Source organism: Alligator mississippiensis, chromosome 4 (genome assembly GCF_030867095.1).
Source record: "Alligator mississippiensis isolate rAllMis1 chromosome 4, rAllMis1, whole genome shotgun sequence".
NCBI classification, from domain to species: domain Eukaryota; kingdom Metazoa; phylum Chordata; order Crocodylia; family Alligatoridae; genus Alligator; species Alligator mississippiensis.
Genome location: NC_081827.1, coordinates 193552265 through 193578261, shown reverse-complemented (window position 1 = coordinate 193578261; position 25997 = coordinate 193552265). Strand labels below are relative to the sequence as shown.

At 40.7% G+C, this 25997-nt stretch overlaps 1 protein-coding gene across 4 annotated transcripts in view; it reads right to left on the bottom strand.

The window, feature by feature from the left end:
* HECW2 (HECT, C2 and WW domain containing E3 ubiquitin protein ligase 2) overlaps positions 1-25997 on the bottom strand; it is a 330879-nt gene that overhangs the window by 55211 nt on the left and 249671 nt on the right. For all 4 annotated transcript variants that reach the window (XM_019492110.2, XM_019492111.2, XM_059727232.1 and 1 more), the window contains 5 exons: positions 21812-21946; positions 19126-19228; positions 16503-16599; positions 6790-6873; positions 4934-5043 (listed from right to left, as the gene is read on the bottom strand). In XM_019492110.2, coding sequence (XP_019347655.1) covers positions 4934-5043; positions 6790-6873; positions 16503-16599; positions 19126-19228; positions 21812-21946 — 529 coding nt within the window. The remainder of the gene's footprint in view (positions 1-4933; positions 5044-6789; positions 6874-16502; positions 16600-19125; positions 19229-21811; positions 21947-25997) is intronic.

Genomic DNA, 25997 nt, shown 5'->3' with positions numbered 1-25997 from the left:
ACAGAAGGTTTTCCCACTGTGAGTGTACCCAGAGGCATTAGAGATTTTAGTTGGAGGTTTTCTTTATAGCCATGAGGCATCCAAGTGGCTGAAGGGGTGGAAGAAGGCCACTGACGAGGCCACAGATGGGGCTAGAGAGGCACCCCTGCAATTCTGGGGATCGGGGTAGGGCCAAGAGTCCAGGGCAAAGAGACTGTGCCAGAAGGGTCAGACCAAGGGGACTGTGTTGAGTGATCTGGCTGGGACTGAGAATAAGAAGAGCCCTGTTCAGGATGCTAAGAGCCTGGTGATGAGCAGGGCCAGGTGAAGCACCCCAAGCTCAACCTGGTCTCTGAGGGTCGCCTCCTCAGTTGAATAATGATTTCACTATCAAGGCGTGACAGCCGGGTGATACCTGGGGAAGGCCGAAGTGGGGCAAACAGTACAAGTGGGCCCACAAGGGAGCACCACACCCAGCCTCAAGGGCCAGGTCCTGTCACAGTCACCTCAAGAGAACCTAATTTATTATAAACCTGTCATGCCCCTGCCAGCTCCTGGGCCCTGTGGAAAGAGGTAGCATTCTTTCCATAGCAACGAAGTACGTATTAAGAGTGAAATGAATCACAGCCCATGACAGCTGTCTGGAAAATTCCACTGGTGCATATGTAAGTCTGCCGGACTAGCAAAAGTTTCTTGCAGCGAGAACTTCCTAACTGTGCTGTGTTTGCAATGTCTTTTCATTTTGTTCAATGTGAAGTTTCAAGTTGCCTTTTTAAGTTACAAGTCTTACATGCTTAGGCCTTTGGTACTTTCAAAATCTGCTTTCTGCATTTGAAATCACCTGAGTACCTTAAACTGACACCTTCCAATTTAAACAGGGGGATACTGGTAGTGGCATGCTTGCAGTGACAAGTCCCCAGTGGGTCCAACAGAGCTCAAGTCTATTGACATTTAGGACATGCTTTGCTTTCATGTTTTACCTTGCTTGTAAGGACAGGGCATAGGCTATTTAATCTCAGGAAAGGAGTTCAATGTACATAGCTTTTTGATAAAACCCTCCTCATGGCTTGGTCTCAGAAAGAAGTTATTTGATTTATTTATGTATAATTTTAGAAAATATCTTTAAGACATTTCTGATTTACTAGACTGTGGCAAAACCGTACACATTTTTTTCTATTACTATATTCTCCAATAAAGTAATTCCAGCAACATTTGTGAACTTCAAATTGATTTACATGGACTTCACAGAGGATATAGTTCAATTTAATTTGAATTAACAACTTTTTAAACAGATATTTGAAAAATATTCATCCTGCTTACTGCCAAACAGACAATTTCATAAAGTTCCAATGTATGCAGCATTTATGCACCAAAGAGATTAGGCCCTTGTTACTGTTGCTCTGATCTATAGGAAACTGGCATATAACGATGCTAGACAAAACTAAATAATGAGAGAAGCATTAGTATTATATTTTACAAAGAAAATTATGACAGTGCTATAATTTAAAATAAAATACTGGAGAATTACAGCAGGTATAGGCCGCTGTGCCTGAATGCATTACATTAAGGTGTTCAAAACTGCTACAGTGGGTTAGGTTTTTCGTTTTATAAGTCCATTGACTGTCAATGGCCTTTGGGTTCTTAAATGCCTAAGCCACTTCAGAAAACAGATGTTACCTTATTTTGAAATTTTTATCTTAGATGATTTTGCTCCTAACACAACATTTCATTTCAATATGGAAGGTGAGAGTTAAAGAAAACAAAAATTTTGCAGACCTATTTGAATATCGCTTACCCCTCATAAAAATTAGGACAAAACCTACCTAAATAATATATCATTATTTTCCCCAAAAGAATGAGCATACAAATGGATTTTTTTCAATTTGTATTTTTAAATTTGTTTTATATAATGTTTTTAAAGTGACTGTTAATGCTCACAAACCTACTTGCTTGTCTCAACTCTTCTGTTCTACAGAATATGTACTGCATGGGGAAGTAAAAATGCAATCTTGCCAGTCACCACAAACTGAAAGGATCACCTCTCAGCATAATGGTGTATTTAGGTCTCCTCATTCAAGCTCCAAAATCATGAGACCACTCACGTGCTTAAAATCAAGCACGTGCTTATATGTTTTGCTTAATCAAGGTTTCAAAGCTTGGTTGTTTTGGTCAAAATGCTAACAAGGATGCCAGTACCACTTGCAATGATGAGGAAACCTACCAGACCTGGACTGAAAACACCAATTCATTCTGCATGGCCCCAAGACACTACAGCTTGTAAAGAATCATAGGCCATGAATGGGTGTTATATTAGTGCTGGAAGAAAAGCTTTTCTCCTTGAACAAAAAGAGAACGTATGGCTGTTCAAGAGTCTTTTCAAGGAAGAGAACTGGCTCTTCTGTAAGAATTTAGATTGGATTCTTACCAAGATGATGTCCCTCCTCCCAATCTAACTTGAATGGCTGTATACTTCTTTTGGGTGTGAAGAACAGCCGATATCCCACAGCACTTTGTTCTCCCTTGGCTCCCTGGTTGTCTGCATAGGGTCAAACTGTATTGGAGCCCTGTGGGGAGCCTCCCCTGAAAAATTTTCCTTCACTACAAATCAGCTGATTGGTGGGGGGGGGTCATTCTCCTGCAGGGGAACCCTCTCACCAGAATGAGTTCCTGCCATGATGCAATGCCCTCCCTCACCCCACTATCTGGCCTGGATCTGAGCAGGACAAGACAGGCTGTTGTGCCACTGTGGCAAGGCTCTTCGAGCTTTGTCATTACAGCAGAATGCTGATTGGCAGGATGATGGGGGTACTCTCCCAGGGCTGTCTGTGGCAGCTGCTGTTTTTCAGTAGCTGCTAATTGCCAGTTGATGGCCTGTACCCTTCCCAGGCAGAGGAAAGGACAGACTACCAATTCATGGACTTCCTTAAGAGTGGCAGTGACACAGGATGCCCCCTGGCTGGGGAGCTCATCTGGGTAGCTCTGCATGTATACTCCAGCTCCTGGGCTATTTTTCTACCATTAAGAAGTTTTTACTGGTAGAAATCAACACCTGTAAATAGCCATAGTTTAGCTGGTCAAAAATGTCTTCTGCTCTCTAGCAAGAGATGTCTGCTAGGCCTGTGCAAAGAGGCTAGTATTTGACTCGGATTCAGCCGATTCAGGGGACAGTGATTTGATTCAGACGAATCTGATTTGGAGATTCGCCTGCTGCCAAATCAACTGAATCTCCAAATCACACAGGCCCATCCCCCGCCCACTCTCCTAGTCCTGCCTGGCCCCAGCTCCTGGCACCTTGGAAAAAAAAGCCCCGACTCACTGGGTGCTGCCAGGCAGGGGGGCAATCACTGCTGCCCCCCACGGCCCCACACCACGTGGGAGACTCTGCCTTGAGCTCCCCAACCCAGCCCACTCTCCCAGCCCCCCCATGGCTGCCTTGCCCGCTCCGGCTCCTGGCCCTTGAAAAAAAGAAAAAAAAAAGCCCAGACTTACCGGCTCCTGCCCAGCAGAGGCAGTCCCCACTGCCCCCTGCTGCATGTGGGGCTATACACAAGCCCCCAGAAGCCTCAAGGCCACTGCAGCAGCTGGTGAGTGGGGGGGGGGAGGTTGTTTTTTTTCTTAAACGACCGGTATCTGGGGCGAGCGGGGCAGCCATGGGGAGGCTGGGGGAGTGGGTGGGGGCTGGGGGGCTCGTGGCAGAGCCCCCCCATGCAGCGTGGGGCAGTGGGGATTGTCCCCCCACCCGGCAGCAGCTGGTGAGTGGAGGCTTTTTTTAAAGGGCCAGGAGCTAGGATGGGCAGGAAAGCCATGGCGGGGGGAGGGGGCTGGGGGAGCAGGCAGGGGATGGGGCCTGGCAGGGGTCCCCCCATGGTCCCCTTCCCCCTCCTCCAGCCTCCCCTATCTCACCCCCTAATTACCAGCATGAGTCTGGGTCCAGCTCCCTGCTGCAGCTGGTGGGCACTGCCCAAATCACCGAAGCTCTACGAATCTTTTCCAAATCAATTCAGAGAGTTTCAAATCAATTCAGACCTTTTAATTGGTACCCTAATTTGATTCGGATTTGGAGATTTGGCCACCGAATTGGGCCAAATCTCTTCTGAATAGAATCAGCACCTGAAGCTTCGCACAGCTCTAATGTCTGGCCACAGCCTCAAAAGCCCTTGAATAAGATCAGTAAATAATGTATGTTTACTGAACATTATTTGTAGACTAAAGAGTAGATTCCATGGAAAATACACACTATATTTACAGTTGCCAGTGCAATTTCAGAGCATATGAGTATCCACAGTACTGAGTGACAGTAGACTCTTCAGAAGTGATGAGTAAGTGATGTTATATTTACTTTATTTGCTTATGATATTTCTGTGATTTCCACCTCTCTTGGACCACAGTGGGCCCTCAATCTCACTACCTGTGCTCTTAGCTCATGGGATGATTTAATATTTTACAAAATAAATTCTATTAAGAAATATGCTGAACCAGACCTGTTACTATAATGCAGGGATTAGCAATTTATAGCTCACAGGTCAGATCTAGCCCATGAAGCCACTAGATCTGACCTACAAAACTGGGGGTGATTTGGTGGTGTTCGATGGATGGGGGGCTTTTTCTATACTAGGCTGTGGCTGACCAGCGGGGAGCTTCACCAGTGCCACACTGTGGCTGGGAGGCAGGTAGAAACATTGGTGGTGGCAATAGCCGGGTCCTATCGCCGGCCAACCTTGAACCCAATCTGGGTCATTTCAGCTTACTGCTCGAAAATGTTGCTGATGCTGCTTTAATGAAATAATCACCGTCAAAAAAGTCAAACACATAACTTTTTTTTACCATTTTTGTTCCCAGAGGACCAAGTCCCTGTTTCAGTAAAGGCAACAGGAATTTTAGATCAGGATTTGGTCCATATTAAATATTCAAAATTGTTCCTTAAATAACCTACTGAAACACCAATGAAATTTACCTGGAGAGTTCTGAGGTGAGGACACTGGGGAGCCTCTTGGGGACTGGCAATAACTGGGATGAAGTAAGGCATGTGGCGGCACATATGACATTATCTCTTCTTCAAACAAACTGGTAAAAAGGAACAAGAGAAGATAGACAGTGTTTATTTGACCTAAGACTCTATTCTGCTTACTAGCAACAGACATCTGACAAAGTCCTCCAAATCCAATCTGGAGCCTAGTGATGAGGGTTCCAGTCCACTGCCAGGGTTAGGTCTATATTTTACATTAGACAGTCATCGGTTAAAAAAACAGAAATAACCCTAGCAGCAAGGACCAGAAGCTAGGACTTTCTTCCTCCATGGGAGTGCTCACATCATTGGGCTACCAACTCATGCTGCCTCTTGTTTCTTTTCCTTCTGGTTCTGTAAATCTAAATAAAATATATAGGAACATTACACTGCTTTCCTAACTTACCCCACCTTTCCTTTTACATCACTATTTACATCACTGTCATTCTTACAGATAACTTGACAAATAACTCACCAGTTTGGTGACTGTTCTGCTGCACACTTCAAAAACATAGAAATCTATAATGCATCTCCTTAGCACAAATGATTTCTATTAGGATTTTTCTACAAAGCAGGTTCATCCCAAACCAAAGCCTTTTTTGGTTACAGTGACTACCTGTTAGTTTAGTTTATATGATTTTAGAAGGCAGGTTAAAATAAAATAAAACCTGAAAAATCAAATGAAAGCTGTTTTAGGGGATTTTATGCTATTTGTCTCCTTTACAAATTCATTGCATTAATTATTGGATTTTCACAGAAGAGAGATATCAATTACAAAAAATCATATTACTTTATTTCCATTACAATAATTGTTTCCGAATAATAGAAAAGACATTCATAGCAATGGCAATAATTAGCACTATCTTTATTAAAATAAAAATACAGTGAAACTAGTTTTATAGGTTATAAAATGATGTACTTTTCATGTTTGGTGTACTAATAATAACTTTCTATGTGTTTTCATTTAATTCTCTTCATTCTGATTTTAAATAGTGTCAACACAGCTTTAGAAGGAGATATTAATATTTTTAATGTTTTACCTATGGACAATTAAGATTTTCCCAGAAGAGCACAGTACAATTTTTTTCAAATATACTCTGAATGCGACTACAATGTGGAGGACCTAATGAAGACTGAGGTCTTAACTGCCTACTTTTCTAGATTAATAATCAAATGGGCCTTACTAAAGTGTAACTCCCCATTCCTTAAGAGCTGTAACCAAATTTCCCATGAATAAAAAGAGCAAAATCAGCCTGTACAGCTCAGAGGTTACAAGCTCAATGTTCAACTCGGATATTAAAATTATATGTCAAGCACTAGCATTCAATAACATGGACCCTCACAAATCAGCGCTAAACAGAAAACCCCCTTGAACAGTGAAGGATTAAGAGCAAAAGCTTTACTTGTGTGAAAGTCTGAAACACACTAATCTATACTTAGACCTTTTAAGAATGGCTATAAATGGAAAAAATTTAAAGGGTACAGGACAAGCCCATTTACTTTTTTTCTTGCATTGAATTCTTATATCAGACTGTATAGCAGCGGGTTTACATTTTTCTTGCAGTACTGTTTTCCTCAGATAATCACTTTTTCCCCCCATTCTGACAAATGTGACCTTCATGCCAATAACTAACATCCAGAAACTCAACACTACGTAAAGCCAGTGTTAATATTCTGCTGCAGCTCCCCCAGCTGCAACTCGAAGAACTGGAAACACATTAAGGTAAGTAAACGGGTGCACACAATACATCAAAAGGCACTTCACAGCACATTCCACACATTTGTAAGGAAGCAATGCTACCTACCTCAGTAACATGACAAGGTCTGCATCACTGGATAGACGCACCAGCCCTGGGGTTCCCTCTGTTCGAATAAACTGAATCTTCTCCCTGTTTATGCAAAAAAAGGGTTCCAAAATGTCTTTTGCAAACAAGACACCAATGTATACCAAAGCAACAAGAAAAAGTGCTGGATATATCAAGAAAATCTCTGGGTTATGCCTTTGTATTTCAGACACCATTATTTTTGGTGCCACACCATGTCCATGTGAGCAATAGAATCCTACAACCAAAAAATCCTAATTTGTTCTCAAGCATGTTTCGCCTGTTGCCTCATCTCTCAGAAGCTCAGGCTGCTTCAAGTAACACAGCCATCCAACCAATACAAAAAATCAATCCTTCAAGTTAATGCTAGTTGTGGCCCTGAATTCAAAGCAGGAGGCTGAGCCCTGAGGGAGAACACTGCTATTCTGAAAATGAAGTGTTTAAAGAGGTACTCTCCTTTTCCCCTCTTACTATAAATTCAAGCTCTACATTACAAGATCATTTGTGTTTTTAAAGCAGATTTTACACATAACACTGTCCTAAGGATTCTTCAAAAACACCTTGTTCTCTCTCTCTCTCTCTCACCCTGTGCCCAAATCTAAGTGGGTCACTATTCCAAATTCTATGCCTATTAAATGCTGTGCAATGCTGTTGTTTATTAGGCTGAATATTCATTAGAATCTCTCACGTGTGCCTTTGGAACTCTGACACAGGACAATGCTTGTGGTTTTGCATTTCTTTTTCTCCCTCTTTTTCTTCCTTTTGAAGCCTCAATTGCTTTCAACACTAATGAGCCCAGGTGTCTTCCATGTATTATAATACTATTCCAATGTGAAATGTCTCTTAATTTGGTTTTACTATTAGCAAAGAAAAAAGAAACCTGGGTTGCAAAGGCTGTCTAATGCTAATGAAAAATAAATTCAAACAAACAGTCACAGAAAAGAACCCACCTTAACAAGTGCTTATGAGAATAGTGTTTACTACTACAGTACATTCTACAACAGTGGTGTCCGATTCATCCGGTCCCACGAGACATATTTTGGCTGCAGTTAGATGGCTATACTGTTTATATGACAACAGCTTGCTAGCAGCAGCACAAACTTCACCCTGTCTCGGCCCTGAATTAGAAGGATCATCTCTGGAGTGAGAAGGGAGCTCACTAGGGCTGTGCAAAGCTTTGGTCCCCAATTCGATTCAGCGGAGATTTGGCCCGATTTGGTGGCCAAATCTCCAAATCCAAATCGAATAAGAGGACACTTTAATCTCTCTGAATCAAATTGGAACCCTCCAAATCAATTCAGAGAGATTTGGAAAGATTGAGACATAGAGAGACCTTTAAGTGTTTTCTCTAAAGAGGCTCATGAGTGCTGCGATGCTGGGGTGGGATGGAGTGTCCCACAGGAGCACGGGGGGGCTCCCCAGTGCTCTCAGCAGCAGACATGGAAGTGGACCAGAAGCACTTCTGGTCCACTTCTAGGTCTGCCACGGAGTGTACCGGGGGGCTCCCCCATGCTCCCCCCAGCACGGTGACTGGTGCCTCCTGGGTCAGGGGAGGGGCACCCAGGGTCCCCCTACAGCCAATCGCTGAGCCAGGAAGGTGTGGCAGGGAGGGGGCCCAGCACGCTCCCCAGCAGGCCCAGAAGTGGACCAGAAGTACTTCCGGTCCACTTCCAGGTTCACTGCCGAGCACGTGGAGGGCTCCTGCTCTGCACTCCCTGCACCGCAGCGATCACAAGCTGTGCCTGCTACCTCAAGGTATATAGAAAAAACTTTTAAAGCTGTGCCTATGTCCGAATCACTGATTCTCTGAATCAGCATCAAATCTTCAGATTCAGAGTCGGCTGAATCGAATCAAGGACAGTGATCCGAATCGACAAATTGAATCACTGTCCTTAATTTGGGCCGAATCCGAATCCAATAGGGCACGCTTCACACACCTCTAGAGCTCACCCTTTACATTCATGCAGACAGCCCATGTCTTCACTTTCATTCCTAACATGAGCTCCAGTTTTGATGAGGTTGTTTTTTTTATACAGGCCTTTTACTACCTGTTAAGGTACAATTCATGCTTAATTTATATAGGTACCTGTGTCTGAAGTCCTCCTCACTATTTAACAGCCTCTTGGGTTCAACTGTATGGTTTTTAAAGAGATTTGATCCTGGGCTTGCAGTTATATGATTAACAGCAGGTTAAGCACAATGTTCTTGTTCCATCATAAAAATCCCTGAATGATAATTTTGTATATGTGTTGCCCTTATCTTGTGTATTTTTACTCATCCTCCACTCCCCATCTGCTTTCTCCTTATTTATTTAAAAAATTAAAATAGTTTAGGTAAAATGTAAGGGATTATTTTCAAATTAAGTGTACTCTCTCATTTGTAAAACTGATTTTTCTCTACCCTATATTTTGAACATATTTATTATATTATTATTATTATTATTTCTATTGAGGCAGGGCCTAGAGACCCAAAACACACAAGATTACGTCCCTTTACCAATAATTGCATCAAGATATACCACGAAGCTATTCCATGCCCCAGAGATCTTACAATCTGGCATCCAGGCAGCAGGTAAATAAAAAACAGCTGCACAGTAGACACATTCTTTGCATAAGTTGGTGCAGGAATGTCCAACTGGTGACCTGCAGACTGCATGCAGCCCAAGAGGGCTTAATTTGTGGCCCTTCGGCTTCCATCTAACAGCAGCTGGAGTCTCCGGGCTCCCTCTTTATCCTCCATCTTCCACACACTGCCTCTGCCCCAGCAGGCCAGAGTGCTAAAGAAACCTATGGCCCAGGGCACCCATGTGGCATGGTACAGCAGAGGAGCCTGGGGCTGGGAAGATGAAGGTGAAGCCATGGCATCCACATACACTTAGCACTAGGAGTCACCCATGCATGAGATGCAGCAGGGAAGTGTCCACATGCAATGCAATCCAGGGGGCCAGTTGGCTTGTGCTGATGCAGCCCAGGTGGCATGCAGCAATCAGTGGACTGGCTTCAGGGCGTGAGGCCCCCAATTGCTTAAAAGTTGGACAGTCCTGAGTTAGCAGCATACATAACATTAAATCACTTTAATGTACACACACGTTTGTATGCCTTAATATCTTACCAGGATGAAGCTAGGCAAAGTCTGTTACTTATCTGCAACAGAGTCAAGAGCCATGAGCCAAATTAAAAAATTTAGACTAGTGAAATCTGTTGCACTGTGGCGTGAGATACCACCACTGGCCACCCTTTGAGAGTGGATGAAATTAGTTTGCACCTGAAAGCTACTAATGAAATATGCTGATTCACTTCATCCCAGGCTTACACGGTCATACTGCCAATTTGGGGGTCTGCTCTGGCTTCCTGTGGGCCCCCAGAAAAGAGAAGGGATTGAGAAAGAGTCAACTTCCTCTATAAGTCTGTAGGTCACAGCTACAAAATGAAGGGAGAAGAAAGAGAAGCATAGATGGACAAGAAATTTATGAGAGCAAGAAGAGAAGTGGGAAGAGCAGGTGGGGAAGTGGTGGAAAGAGGCATGAGCAAAAGGTCACATGATCGGAAGAGGGGAGGAAGAAAAGCAGGGGAAGATGGCATAAGAATATGGTGAGACAATGGGAAAGCAAGAAGAAAATTATAGAAATTCAGAGAAGGAGAAACAAGATGGGGTCACAGCAGTAGTAGGGAGAAGCTGATCAGATTAGGAATGAATAAAATAGAAAGGGTGAAATCCTGATTGTACCAATTTCAATGGGAGTTTTGCCTTCAGTGACATTTGCATTTTGCCTGACGTGCATATAAAAACAAAACAGAGTAAAACGAAACAGCTGTTGTACCTTTGGTAAGCCACAAAAAATTTCTCCAGGAGCTGTTGCCCCTTCAGAAAATAATAGCAGAGACTGCCCAGTCATTAGTTAGCATAAAAATTAAAGACACAAGCACAAAAAAACAGACTTTATAGATACAAAAAAAAAGTAATTCAAATCACAAGAGCTTTTGCCTCTGCTTCCCAAAGACCACTCTGTTCAGCCTCTCATCAAAAGCTCCAAAGATTTAATCAAAATCAAAGACCTCATGGAAAAACAAAATCACAAAATGCAGGTCAAGCTTAGCATATTCACTAAAGAAAGATTAGGAAATGCCTAATAAAGGCCAAAGAGGGTGTCTACCCAAGACCTTTACTGTGGAGATGCCTAATTAGCTCCACAGTAAACATCTCAGCATCTACATGTGTGGCCCTATTAGGCTGCAGGAAACTAATACACTCTGCAACAGATTAGTACTTGTAAATATAAGTACTATCTTCCTGCAGAGTTTTTTCATGTACAGCAATGCATGCATAGACACGGACCCAGCTAGCTGGGGCATGAGGATGCTTCAGTGCGGGAGCTGCCTGCCAGCTAGCCCTGCACTGAAGCCATACTCCAACATCATGTTGAGCTGGGTCTGAGCAGGACTGGCAGGTTGACCGCCCTAGACCCTCTGCCAGACAAAGCTGCTCTGACCCACGTCAATATGCTGCGGTCCTGGACGCATGTGTAAACACAGCACCCAAGAACAATAAACTCCAGTGTGATAGGTGCCAGAGTTTATTGCTGCACATTAATATGCATGTGTAGACATGCCCAAAGAAAATCCAGATAACCCGGAAAAGTGCCACTGTAAACAAAGAAGCTCAGAATGACCTCCATCATGTATGTTGTACAACTGTAAGTAACTTATAATGTCAAGGCAACTCCAGCTCCAGGCAACTGAATGCAAATAATAATGTTAGGTTTATTTATATGCTACCTGGCAATAGGAACACTTCCAAAAAGGTGATCCATGATCTAGTTTACTTATTTTTAAATTACAATAGTAATTTCAATTTCAAAATGCACTTCTGATAATAGAACAGGCAAATACTGTCATAGGAAAACTCTACACTGGTTAAACATGTGAAAATAATTTACCTGAAAAGGCCTTAATTCAGCCAGTTATTTAAGCATGTGCCTAACTTTAACCATCTTCAGTGGATCTTCTCAGTGTTACATGTACCAAATTAGGCACATACTCAAATATCTTACTGATTCAGTGGCTTAAAGAATCGATTAAGAAAGGGGAAGTAGAACCTTTATAAAGAAAAAAGGAATGATGTGATAGAAGTGTAAGTCCTAGATTTTGCATGGTACATAATTTTTGAAGAATGTGGTAATAGGTGATAGGCATGAAATCAAGTATTCCTTAACACAGTATATCAACTCCAAATAGTAAAGCAAGAGCAGAGATCTGGCTGGACTTCTCCAACTAACCCCAGAGTAAAACCTCAGGATCTTCAGTTCAACACAATTCTTACTCATTCTGCTAAGACAGGTTAGAAAGAAAGACATATATGTCTTCAATCTACTTACAATAAGGATATCAACCTCATACACTGAAAGTGATGTATTCTGTAACTTGTACGAAGTAACACCTTTTGTCCCTTGGTTTGTATTTTATATCTGCAAACTGCCTGATCTTGAAAAGTGAAAAGTTAGCGTGTAAGCCAGGAAGCAAGGTTTTACAAGAAGCAAAATCTGATAATGCCAATGGTCCTCTGAATAGCTTCCAATTTGCAAACTGAGAAAACCAGTGCAACAGTTAAGGATAAAACAGACTGCTGCTATTGGAGTAAAAGGAGATGAATGAAAATGAGAGACCCTTCCTGGAAATTCTTTTTATATTATCATCTGACAGGAATGGGTTTGCTCATGTTTCAAATGCAATTCCAATGGAACTAATTACCATATTTACCCGAATCTAAAACAACACTAAATTTAAGATGACTCTCCAATACTTGGATTATATACATAGAATATTATAATCTAATTATTGGATTACTGAGTGGATACCTTAATTTTCAGACATTGGAGTTTCATCATAAGACTTGTCAGGATATGTGGAGAACTGAGCCAGAATACACTGATCAAGACATGGGACTCTGACTGGGAAGTCAGACCACTGCTTACTGGCAATCTCTACTGCATAATATAAGAGATCAAAACCTGAATAACTGCTTCAGGGATCCTGGCTTTCTCCATTTAAAAATCACAAATTCTCTGATTTAAAAAAACACCAAATCCACAATTAAAATGAAATGCCACTAATATATATATATTATATATATATATATATATATATTAGTGAAATGCCACTAATATATTAATATATTATATTATATATATCAGTTGAGCACAATATTTTATTGATATATTAAAATTTTAAAGCAATTTGGAAGCCTACCAGTGCCTCAATCACTATAGCAAAATAAATTCTAAATACCTATAAATTCTGCTGTTTGAGTTTGGATTTTTTATCATGAAAAAGCAGAGCTCTCCCTTTCCCCTTTACTCACCAGGACATGGGTCCACCTGCGGTTGCCTCCTGCCCCCACTAATTTATGGCACTGAGCAGTCCTGACATACTGGTGCCCTGCCCATGCCATTGCCCCTCATTACTAACCTACAGCTCCCCAGCCCTGCTGTTGCCCCTCGCTCCTGACCCTCAGTCCCCTGGGCCCTGCTGGTGCCTCTCACTCGCCACTCACAGCCCCTCACATGCTAGAGGGCTGGGGGGAGGGCAGCAGGGAGGGCTACAGAGGTCCTGGGGGGAGGGCAGCAGAGCAGGGAACCCGAGCCTGCAGGGGGGCAGCTCACACCTGCCCCGAGCATAAATTTGGGGGGCACATGTCCCTCAGGGCCCCCCCCAGGAGTGCATGCAGGAGCAGGTAGCCAGTCTCCCCTGGCCTCTGGATGAGCCACCCATGACTCTGTCCCACTTCCCGCCTGGGCCCTGTGGCTGTGCATTCTGGCTCCAGACCCCAAACCCCATGCATTGTCCAGGTTGGGCAGCAGCCCCAGCCCAACTCCCTCCCTCCCTCACTATGGCCCCAATTCCCCTCCCCACCATGTGCCAGACTTATGTGCAGGAGCTGCTCTCCAGGCTGCAGCTATGTGCGTGTGTACATGCACACATGCACATGGAACCCCCTGCCTGACTGCCCTCCTCCCGCTGCCTCCAGCCCCTTGCTGTCTCAAACTCTGCCAGCCTGCAAGGGGAAACCCACCATTTCCCATGCTTTTCTCCTTTAAAGGAGAAAATCCAGGTTTTTCTCCTGAAAATGAGAAAATCCATGTTTTATTGCATTTTTCCATGGTGAACAGAAAACCCAGATCCCTGATGATCATACACGTGCAGTCAAAAGTTGACAATTTTCAATTGTACCATACCCAAAGAACTTCTGGAAACACATATTTTAACATCAGTGTTTAATTTCCAGGATACCAGTTATTCGGTTTTATTGCTAAGTAATGTATACTTTTGTAATTAAATAAGTCCAAACTATAGATGAGATGCTCTCCTGTGCAGATGGTCAAAACAAAATACAAAAGGGCTTTGCTGTACTGAGTTCAAATGGTTTAACACCTTGCAGTACTAAGCTTTACATAATCTCCATATGTTTACATTAAGTATTTTAGTAATCCCAACAACAACACTATCCCTACTCATATTCTTAACTGGGGCCTGAATGGCTTTGTCTTGACCCTCTACAGAAGGGTGAATTTCTTTTAAACATCAGCTCTGTTGTACCTGTACTACATAATACCGTAACTGCCACATAGGGATGTGTGAAATGGGACATATCTGATTCAGATTTGGCCCAAATCAGGGACAGTGATTCGATTCATTGATTCGGATCGCTGTTCCCAATTTGGCCGAATCCGAGTCTGAAGATTCGATGCTGATTCAGAGAATCAGTGATCCGGCCATAGACACAGCTTTAAATGTTTTTTCTACATACCTCGAGGTACCAGGTGTGGTTCGTGAATGCTGTGATCCTGGGGCAGATGGAGCATCCCACAGGAGCATGGGGAGCCCCCCCACATGCTTGATGATGAACCCGGAAGTGGACCAGTAGTACTTCTGGTCCGCTTCTGGGCCTGCTAGGGAGCGCACGGGGCCCTGCGCCCCCCAGCTAGGCAATCAGGCACGGTGGGATCTTGGATGTCTCCCCAGACCCAGGAAGCACCAGTCACCAAGCTCAGGAGGTGCAGGGGAGCCCCCCCTGTGCACTCCCTGGCGGACCTGGAAGTGGACCAGAAGTGCTTCTGGTCCACTTCCGAGTCTGCTACCAAATGCACTGAGGAGCCCCCTGCACTCCTGTGAGACGTTCCATCTGTCCCAGCATTTCAGCATTCACAAACCACCTGGTACCTTGAGGTATGTAGAAAAAACATTTAAAGCTGTGTCTATGGCTGAATTGTCAAATCTTTCTACATCTCTCAATTCAGAGGGTTCCAATTCAATTCGGAGAGATTAAAGGGTCTCCTGATTTGATTCAGATTTGGAGATTTGGCCACCGAATCACGCCAAATCTCTGCCAAATCAAATCAGGGACCGAAGCTTCACACAGCCCTAATAATTACAAGATACCTTTCATGGCAAACTGTAGGGGATGTTTCATGGGACTGTGAAAGAATTGTATTGGTCTGTTTTGAATCACCAGTGCAACAGTAAAAATGCTGACAGACAGTGCTGGTTAAGTTCATCTCGAAAAGCTGAAAACCCAGCTTTTCAGAAAACTTGACATTTTGCCCAGCAAGATGTCCAGAGTGCAAATATCCCTCACAGTATTTGTGCCTGCATTACATTCCTGGATGCACAAATACTCAATACCACCCATGGCCACTTCTTTCCTGCATATCACCCTCTTTCACTCACTTGTAATGCTCCCTAGTATCCATTGATCCCCTAGCATAGTAGATCTAACTTTGTTTTTTAGAGACACTCTCTTCTTGTACTTCTTGTAATGGAATGACAGATGAGTATCTAACTCTCCTCCAGTTCCTTGATTCTTCCTTCAGGGCTCACCTACCTTTATATTACAGATTTTTATTTTTTTTACCCACTTTTAAAGTTATTTTTCTCCTCTTCTCTGCTTCATATTTAACAATGTATTGATTTATTGTTTTACATATATTGTGGGCCCCTTCCCTGGTTACTCCCCCTTTTCACAACTTCTCCTGAATATGAGAATGCTACACAGTTCTGGGATGGAAGAGGTGATTGGCAGTGATGGCAGAGCAGACCACATGTATTAACATGGCTGACATGAGTGCCAAGAGATGGCAAGATCAGCTTGTCAAGCTGTTGTTTTAGAGAATGGAGGGGAGCTAGATTACAATACAGAATCGTCACTGCATTTCGACTGTGTGTAGTGAAGGTATGGAGGAGGATGAGGAAGGTAAGATCAAGGGTCACGCAATTTTACTTATTTCCACTATTCCTTTCATTCCCCCAGCATCCTACCTTGGATTATTCTACTATTTCTCAAGAGAAGAAAAACATACTTTTTGTGGATAGCTGATTAGCCCAGCAGAGAACCAAATAAAAAAATAATTCAGAAGAGATTATCTTTATGGCTTTGACAAGTTGGATGCCTGTGTGGAAGCTCACGTTAGAGTAGAACTATATCACTGTCAAGGCTTGAAGCCAGTATGCAAAAGAATATATTAAAGAAACACTACAACTTTATGAATAAACACATTTCTGACAGACTGAAATTACACTAGGGTGAGCCCCAAGTTTGAATGAACTTGAGCAGCAGTCATCCAGACAATAAGTGAACTTTGGCAAAAGAAAATACTAAATGATATATTGTATTGAAATCAGAAGAATCAGAATAATTATTACCTGAGTGAATGATTCCTGGTGAGATCTGGTTGACGCTCCTGTAGAATTTCAAAGATATTGGGCTGTCGCAGGAATGCAACAATCTTGTCATTATAGGCTGCAAATGTGAACAGAAGTCATCCTACTGAACACTGATGTTATTTGTACAGCAACATAACATTTCTTGTAATATTTAAAAATGACAATGAGAATAAAGTTGAGCTTTATTTTCATTTATTACACTAACAGTACTCTATTGTAAAAAATGTCTAAATTGTGCTTTAGATATAAAAAATTATCTTGTTTATGAATCAAATCTGATTCAGAACATGCCTTCATAAAAATTAACAATGTGACTTTTTCAGATGTTTCATCAAGCAAACCATTATTTCATGTTAACCTAGTAAACATATTTGCATGACCTTACGAAGGATCTTATTATCCACTGTCCTGCATCCTGTGCTATCATGTATATCAATGCAAAATGACGGCTTAATTCACTAATTTTTAAAAAGCATTTTGGGTTGGAAAGCAATATATGCCAAGTTATTACATTACTATTGTTCAAGAAAAGAGGATTTGAATTTTTAATGGGAGTAACAGGGGCATGAATTTGAATTGATCTGACCTGAATTCTTTTCTTGAATACTTTATTGAAAGAATATAAAAAAACTACTATAATCAATATTTTTGCCCACTTTACATTGATACAAAAAACTATACAAGTTACTGGGCAATAAATAATCATATATGTTAATAATAATATATTTTTGGATTAGTCAAATGGCAGTGCTAGATAGGAATATAAACTCACAAATTAGTTAATAGTAAACTAGGTGGTATAGCACATATTTCTTATTACCATATACAAGGTAAATAGTTAGGTGCTTTGCATTTGCTTCCAACTCTATTTTTTCTTGAAGAATACCAGCCTTTATATTTTACTCATATTAATGGTCTGATCAAGTCCCACAAAACCAATACATTGAAATATATGGCTGCAAATCCATATTTCTACCCAAGCCTTAATTCATGCTGCTTTTTTGTCTGGTTATTATAATTCCAGGCACTTATGGTATGGTTTTCTTAAACTATGGACACATTACATTTGTAGTGCCACAAATGCCCTTGTAGTGCCACAAAAATAGCAGCTGGTGTGTCTACAGCTGGTGTGTCAACAGCACTGTGGGAACAACCACTATAGTGACTGGTGCCTCAGGACCAATGGCAAGAGGTGGTACGCTCACAGCAGAGGCAGCACTGAGTGCTGAGGCTTTACAAATGAATATGAGTCCATAGCCCATAGCCCTAGATTCCACAATGGTATGAGGAATAACCAGTTTTTCTGCCTTAATTATAAATTCCCTTATCTTAAGGGATTGAAAGCTTGACAGATTTCATTCCACTTCTTTGCTGTAGTGAAATAAATCAAATGTATAAATATTTATTGCTGTACAAATTTACGTTCAAAATTGTGTATCTTGTATACTCTTATACTCTTGCTAACTTTCTATACTTTTGTAGCTCCGCTGTTTCATCACTGAGAACTAAATCTCCCTTCCCCCTACTCATGATTTTGATGCATCACATCAAAACACAAGGTGGAGCTTTTCTTTCAGCTCTTCAGCATTTATTTAACAAACACCATTTACACAGCTGGACACATTTCTGATGACGTGTGCAATTCTACCACCGGACAGACAGGCAGCCAACTTGTATTTTTCTGTGTTTCTAAACTACCAAGAGCAAACATGTGCAACATGGGAGTAGGCTTCAGTTACTAGTGAAGCTTCCAAGGACAACTATCAAACAACAGAGCCCAAATTATTGGAAAACTATTTAAAATACAGTTGTCAATGACCATCTTAATTCTTTGTCATTATTTGTCAGTTTATGCCAAAAAAAAAATGAATTTAAAGTATTTCTTTAACATATGTATATATCTTTAAAGTGGTTCTAGCTACCAAGTTAGTGCCTATCCAAAGGTTTTGTGCCTATTCCATTGTCAATTATTCAACCACCGTTAAAGTATCTTTGTTCAATATAGCACAAATCCTAAACCTGAATAAAGCAGCATGGGAAAGGAGGTTAAATTGTGATTGTCAAGTAACATGCCACTGAACCAAAAGCCAATCATAGTCAATCAGATGAATAAATCTTGAGTTTTTTGCACAGTATGACAGCTGTTAAATTCAATTACTTGAATTCTGTTCTTTGTGGTATCGAACTCAGTAAGGTTGTGGGTATGTAACTGGGAACTGAATTTAGGCTACTGACCAATTCCAAGAAGACTTCTAGCCTTTGGAAAGTCTGTGAAATAAAAACTCAGAGTGGAATCCAGGTTGATAAAGAATCTGGCCCACTATCTGAAACTTTTCTGCCTCCTTTTCAGGGAAAGTTAAACAGGAATTTCAATGCAAGGAAGCCTTTGTTTTAACTAGCAAACATTTCCACATTAACATGACCCTGCACGGAAACTTTTCCATGTACACAGATGGAAGTTCCTTAACAGAAAGTGCTGGTAGATAGGTTGAACCATTATACAAAGTACAACACCAAACAGAAAAACCCAAACAGGGAACCCTGACATGCATAGTTAAATCAAGATAGGCCTCTCTGAAGAGAATCATGTGCACTGACATACCCACTGGAACAATGTCCTGATACTGCGCTCTACTGACTGTATTAAATGTGCTTGATGGTCTTGGTAAAACTGGTGGTCCTGAATGACGGGAGTCCTCTCCTACCTAAAAATACAGTAAGAATTAAGGTCAGCACCAAGCAAAACATGGCTGTCTTCAACCTAGCTTCAATCCATCAAAGCACTTAAGTACATGATCAGTCATATTAATACGAGTATGGTTACTTATGTAAATTGAAGTTAAGCACATACATAGGAACTTTGCTAAATCAGAATCAATATCCCCACTAATTGCAACATCAGGAATTATCTGTAACGGAAGAAAATTATGAAAACTCAGCATCTACTATATTGTGTTTATGCAATCTAAGGAACAAGAAACATTCATTTGGGGCATTGTTCCACACACTTCCAACACAGCGCTGAGCACCTTTAATTAGTAAACCATGCTAATTAAAAGCACCCACACATCATGTGTATCAGTGGCGTAGCACACCTTCATGCTGAGAAAAGGCAGCGGTGCACTTTGAACTAAAGCACATAGAATATGTTTTAATTCAAAGCACACCACTGCCATTTTCTTAGTGCAGAGGCGCTCTGCATCACTGAACCACAACGCGCAAGGCTGCCAGAGAGCATCAAATTACATGCTCCAGCAGACTCGATTAATCGAGACTGCTCCAATGCACTAGATGTCCAGAGTGTTGAAGCAGGCTCCCCTTCTTGTGTGCAACTGCTCTTGGAGTTTCTTGGCATTGTGAGGTTCTATATTTACTGCTTTTCAACTACCTCTAACTTCCAGCTGTGGCAAGTCAATCTGGGTTTTTAGAACTAAGATTTCTTCTTTAATTCCTTGCATTTTTTTAAACCAACAGAAAATATTTCTGTGATAACTGCCATTAGTTGAGTTTGCCAAGTCTAACTCACTGGGGACAATTTTGTGAACACGGTATCAGTAAATGGAGGAATGAAAGTCAGCCTGCACTCTGCAGGACAAACAGAAATAAAAAGCTGTAAAGGCACATTTATTTCATCACTGCAGAGAACAGATAAGATTTTGAGTTTTCACAAGGAGCACAAATGTGTTACACATATGTAGTTGCAGTATTTTTCACTGTAAAACCACATCCTTTAGTTCCTAGTAGTGACCATGATGTCTGAGCAGCTTCTGCAATATGCTGTTGTGAACTTAATATTGTTGCATTAACATTAATTTTTTGCATTTAAAAATGAAATGTTTGTTATTAAATTGCCCTTTGCTTAATATATGCACGAGGGTGCTTCAGTGTGGGGGCTGCCTGCTGGCTAGCCGCACACTAGAGCACGCTCGTGCCCCAGCCATCCCTTTTGCAGCATCCTGAGCCAGGTCAGAACAGCCCTGTGGTGGCAGGCTCACCCCCCAGGCCCTCTACCAACCAGAGCTGCACTGACTCAGCTCAACACACTACAGTCCCTAGTACATGTGTAGACATGGTGCCCGAGAGCAATAAACTTTGGTGTGGTAAATGCTGTATTTTATTGCATTGCATTAATAAGCAAATAGTACAAAGATGCCCAGATAGTGTCATCCATATGCCATTCACCCCTCCCTACCTCAACCTAAACCATCCCAAAGGTGGAAATTGGCAAGGAGGGCATCAAGGATGGGAAAACCTTCCCACGGATTGGCCCCGAACGTGGGGAGTAAAAGAAATCTTACAATTGTGCTGAAAACCTTCCCACGGATTGGCCCCGAACGTGGGGAGTAAAAGAAATCTTACAATTGTGCTGAAAGAAAAAGCAATAGAGCTGAGATGTGATCTTATAGTATTTACATCTGACATAAATATGAATAATATAATTGATTCAAAGGCTCCTAGTAATGACCTAGTTCAAGAGCTATGTAATCAAAACCCCAATACAGAATTTTATTATATAGGATTTTACAACATTTCTCATTTGAATCCATATTCTAAATATTTATAATTTTACAAATTACATGTAATATCATATGGACCACAAGTGTCTGGTATTCTGTTCATGGTAACAGGAATATTTACATTTACTTTTCTATGATGCTAAGGCTTAACAGGGCATTATGAATAATATTCTTTTGCTACATCAATGATTCCCAACATTTTTAGACTTATGGCACCCTTCAGAAAATTTCAGCTCTTAGTTCTCACTCACTTTTGACTACACAAAAACAATAGAGCAAGTCTTCTGTTGCAAAAAACTAGGAAAAACCAAAACAGGTCAGAGTGCTTTTTGCCACCCCAGACTCCTATTTGAAACCTCTGGGTTTATCTTGTGAATCATGTTTGCACACATAACAGTGCTAAAATTGTGTGGCACTCTGTGGTACCCTGGGTTTAGAATCACTGAGCTACATGAAACCTACCTATTTCCTTAGACACTTCCCTAGTCAGTGTAAATTACCGTAGGAAGCAAAAAGCTGGTTGCTGCTGTCTTAAAGAGCCCTCATGTGGTTTAATGGGTAACTACAATATAACAACAATAAATACATTACGATTGAATTCATTATCGAATCGTACCTTTGAGGGTCTTAACTAGTGAGAAGAGAGGTTATAATGTTGGCAGATTGATCACACCGGTGGAACAATTAAAATACTGAAAAATAATGAATGTTTGCATGGAATTACATTCAAATATTCAAAACGGAAAACCTGGAGGTGAAGATTAGGCTTACCTCACCCGCACTATGGCTGCGTTGTCTGGTTAAATGCTGCCGATGAACTAATGCACTAGTGGGCCTGCTACTCTGCAAGGGAAGCCGGGGATCGATGAATGTGGTGGTGCGAGAATTGTGGTCAACAAAAAAAGCCTGGAGGAGGAAAAAAACAAAGCGTTCACTCGATCTGAGCCAACATGCACTGTAAACTAGGCCATTTCTAACTGCACCTTCCCTGCAATAAGCATACTTGCCAGAGGGAAAGCAGCCGTAGGTTAAATACAGAAGATCTGGATTCTAGTCATTACTTTAAGAAGTTACTTCATTTTACTGTACCTCATCTTCCCCTTCTGCAAACAAGAATAACATCCCCCAGCTCATAGGGGAGTTATAGGGCTTACTGGCTTAACCCACTAACATTTTATAAGGCAGTCATGTATACTCAGTTGGAAAGCATCACAGAAATGCCAAATTATATCATGGTATAATTGTTCAAGAAGAGAGGATTTTAATTTTTTACAGGAGCAACAGGGTCCAGCAATTCATTTTCCTTATAAGCAGCCAAAAGGAGGTCACTTAATGGCAACAACATGGCTCTTTAAAAGCTATTTACCTTATGAATATGAACACAAGTGGGTGTGTATGTATTTTAAGCCTATGATTATGGTTCTATGACACAATGTGATTACAGGTTTGTTCACTGTCTTCCTGCTGAAATTCTTCATGGTTGAACAACCTACAAAACTCAGCTCGGGTTGCAGAGAACATACTGCTAAAATGTGATTAAAAATTCAAGACAGGTCCAAGGGTTTCATGGGATGAGAAAAAAAACCGTGAGTCTTGTTTGACTCACCATTTTCTGAAACAGGACCACATGATCATGAGGAAACTCAGAAGCTACAGTACAATTAGAGCAAAAAGTCTCTGTATTTCAAGATTAAAACTTGTTCCAGTTTTAGTGTGGCTCTGGGGAAACACTTGCTTGCTATTCTCATGCTTTTGTGAGCCTTTAGCCATGGTGAAAAAAACATAGAGCTATTTCAGAAGAATATTTAAGTTCAGGGAGAAGGATTTACAGCAAAACAAAACACTGAGGAAGAAAGGAATATAAATCACAAAGCAGTTAGTGTGGCTTGTTAATATTACTGCTATTTTTCTATGCTTGAGAGGCATTCAAACACGATGCTTATGAAAATAGATAGGTAGACACTAAATCTATTCAATCTAAATCCATTAAGTGTGAAGACCTGCTTTTTTTCCCCGCCTTCTCCGGAGTTGGCAATTTGGGTCTATTGAGAAGAAACCAGTTCCTCTTCTGAGCAGTATGAAAACAAACAGACAGAAGAACAGATGTGTTATACCAGTGCAGAGTGAAGCATTACTGTTTATTATAACAGGGATCAAGGTACAGCAGGGCAGGGGGTATCACTGATGCAAGTCAGTGCAGCAAGGCACTGCTCACGTAGACTGGGGGAAAAGGGGAGATTCTGGGGCCTGCCCCATGGCATGTAGCCTGAGTAGTGAGAGGCCCAGGAACAGCACAGAAGTTAGACACACTTGATTTAGCAGAATGTTTCCTGGGTAATAAACTGTAAAACGTGTTTGATAACTGCAATGTGTTAATAGCAATCTTTGAGCTTTACTGAGCTTTGAGCTTTTGCATTTGGCAGAGTCCACTTTTGCCAAACAGTGATGTCATTTGTGGCACCAGTAATGTAGAATCCAGGTATTATAGAAGTATGAAAGCAAAGTGAAAACTGTTTTAAAATCTCAATGCTGGTCTTAGAAGTGGTGGGGTGGCTGCTGTTGAATGGACCCAGGAGTCCTAGGTGCTTATGCTCCTGGTTGATGCATTTACTTTTCCCTGCTAGCAGGTACCCAGAAATATTTTGAAAACTCCACTGTCTAATATTTTATCTAATTGGATTTACCAATATTGTAAAGAAAGTAAGTCTACTTTCATTAGCTCAAAGTCTGAGTTCAACAGATCAACCTTATGGTATAGTAGAATTAGAAAAAACATCAATAAAAATACTGATTCAACAGAAAAGAGAATTCTGCTTGGAGTCATATTGCACAAATCTCTGACTTAATGTGGCAATCTAACACAGTATGTAATACTTTTTCATGCATACACTTAAATAAGATATGCTTAAAGACTATATTAAAAATGATCACATCTTATTAAGCACGAATGTTTGTAGGCATGCCAGTGGCAACCTACTATATAACAAAGCATATATTTACTATACTGAAAATCCATTAAAGAAAATCATTGTAACTTCAAAGCTCAGTTAATCTGGATACTGAGATCACAGCTAGAAACTCAGTCTAGCACAAAAAAGAAAACTAAATCTAACATTATGGAAATTCCCACCACTGCTCTGAAGAACAAAATTTACAATGGTTAGACAAGAGTCTTGGTACCTTGGCTTGGCCAAAAGCTACATGTATATCACCAAGCCCTATAGCTGTTTAAATAAAAAATTAGCACTCTAAGTAAAAAGCTGTGAATGCTCATTAAAATAGTTTAATTCTGATGTTTTTCATTTGTATAATATTTTATAATATATGCACACAAATACACACAAGAAAATAGGAAGTAAAGTATTTTAACAGGCATTACAAATATGTTCAAGTTAATATCCATAAATATATTTAATGCATCTTTAAATACGTTAAATTTAACTGCATTATACATACACATACAGATATATATATGTGTGTATGTGTGTATATATATATACACACATATGTATGTATACACACACACATATATACACACACATATATACACACTTACACAAATGTATATACACACATATACACACACACGTGTATATACACACATATACGCACACACATATACACACATATACGCACACACATATACACACATATACGCACATGTATATACACATACACACACATATATACACACAGGTATACACACACATATATACACATTTACACACATGTATATACACATATATACGCACATACACACATACATACACGCGTACACACATACGTATGTATACACACACGCATATATACACATACACGCATACACACATATGTATGTATACACACACATATATACACATACACACACACGTATGTATACACACACGTATATGTATACACACATACACACACACGTATGTATACACACACGTATATGTATACACACATACACACGTATACACACACGTACACACATACACACACGTATACACATACACACACGTATACACATATATACACAGACATACGTATACACACATACACACACGTATACACATACACACATATACACATATATACACAGACATACGTATACACACATACACACACGTATACACATACACACATATACACATATATACACAGACATACGTATACACACATACACACATGTACGTATACACACACATACACATATATACACAGACATACGTATACACACATACACACATGTACGTATACACACATACATACACACACATGTACGTATACACACATACATACACACATATACATGTATACACACATACATACGCACATACACACATCTGTATGTATATACACACATACACACACATATATATACACACATACACACATATGTATGTTCACACATATACACACATATATACACACACATACACACACGTATGTATATACACACATGTATGTATACACACATATACACATGTATACACAGATATACACACATACACACATATGTATACACACACATACACACGCATATGTATGTATACACACATACACACAAATGTATGTATACACACATATACACACATGTATATACACACACATATACACACATGTATATACACACATATACACACATACACATATGTATATGCACACACACACACATATGTACACACATGTATACACACATATGTACACACACATGTACACACACACACACACCTGTATACACATACACACATATATACACACACATACACACATGTATGTATACATACACACATATATATACACACATACACACATGTATGTATACATACACACATATATATACACACATACAGACATATGTATGTATACACACATACATACACACACATATGTATGTATACACACATACATACACACATCTGTATGTATATACACACATACACACACACAGACACAGACACATATATACACA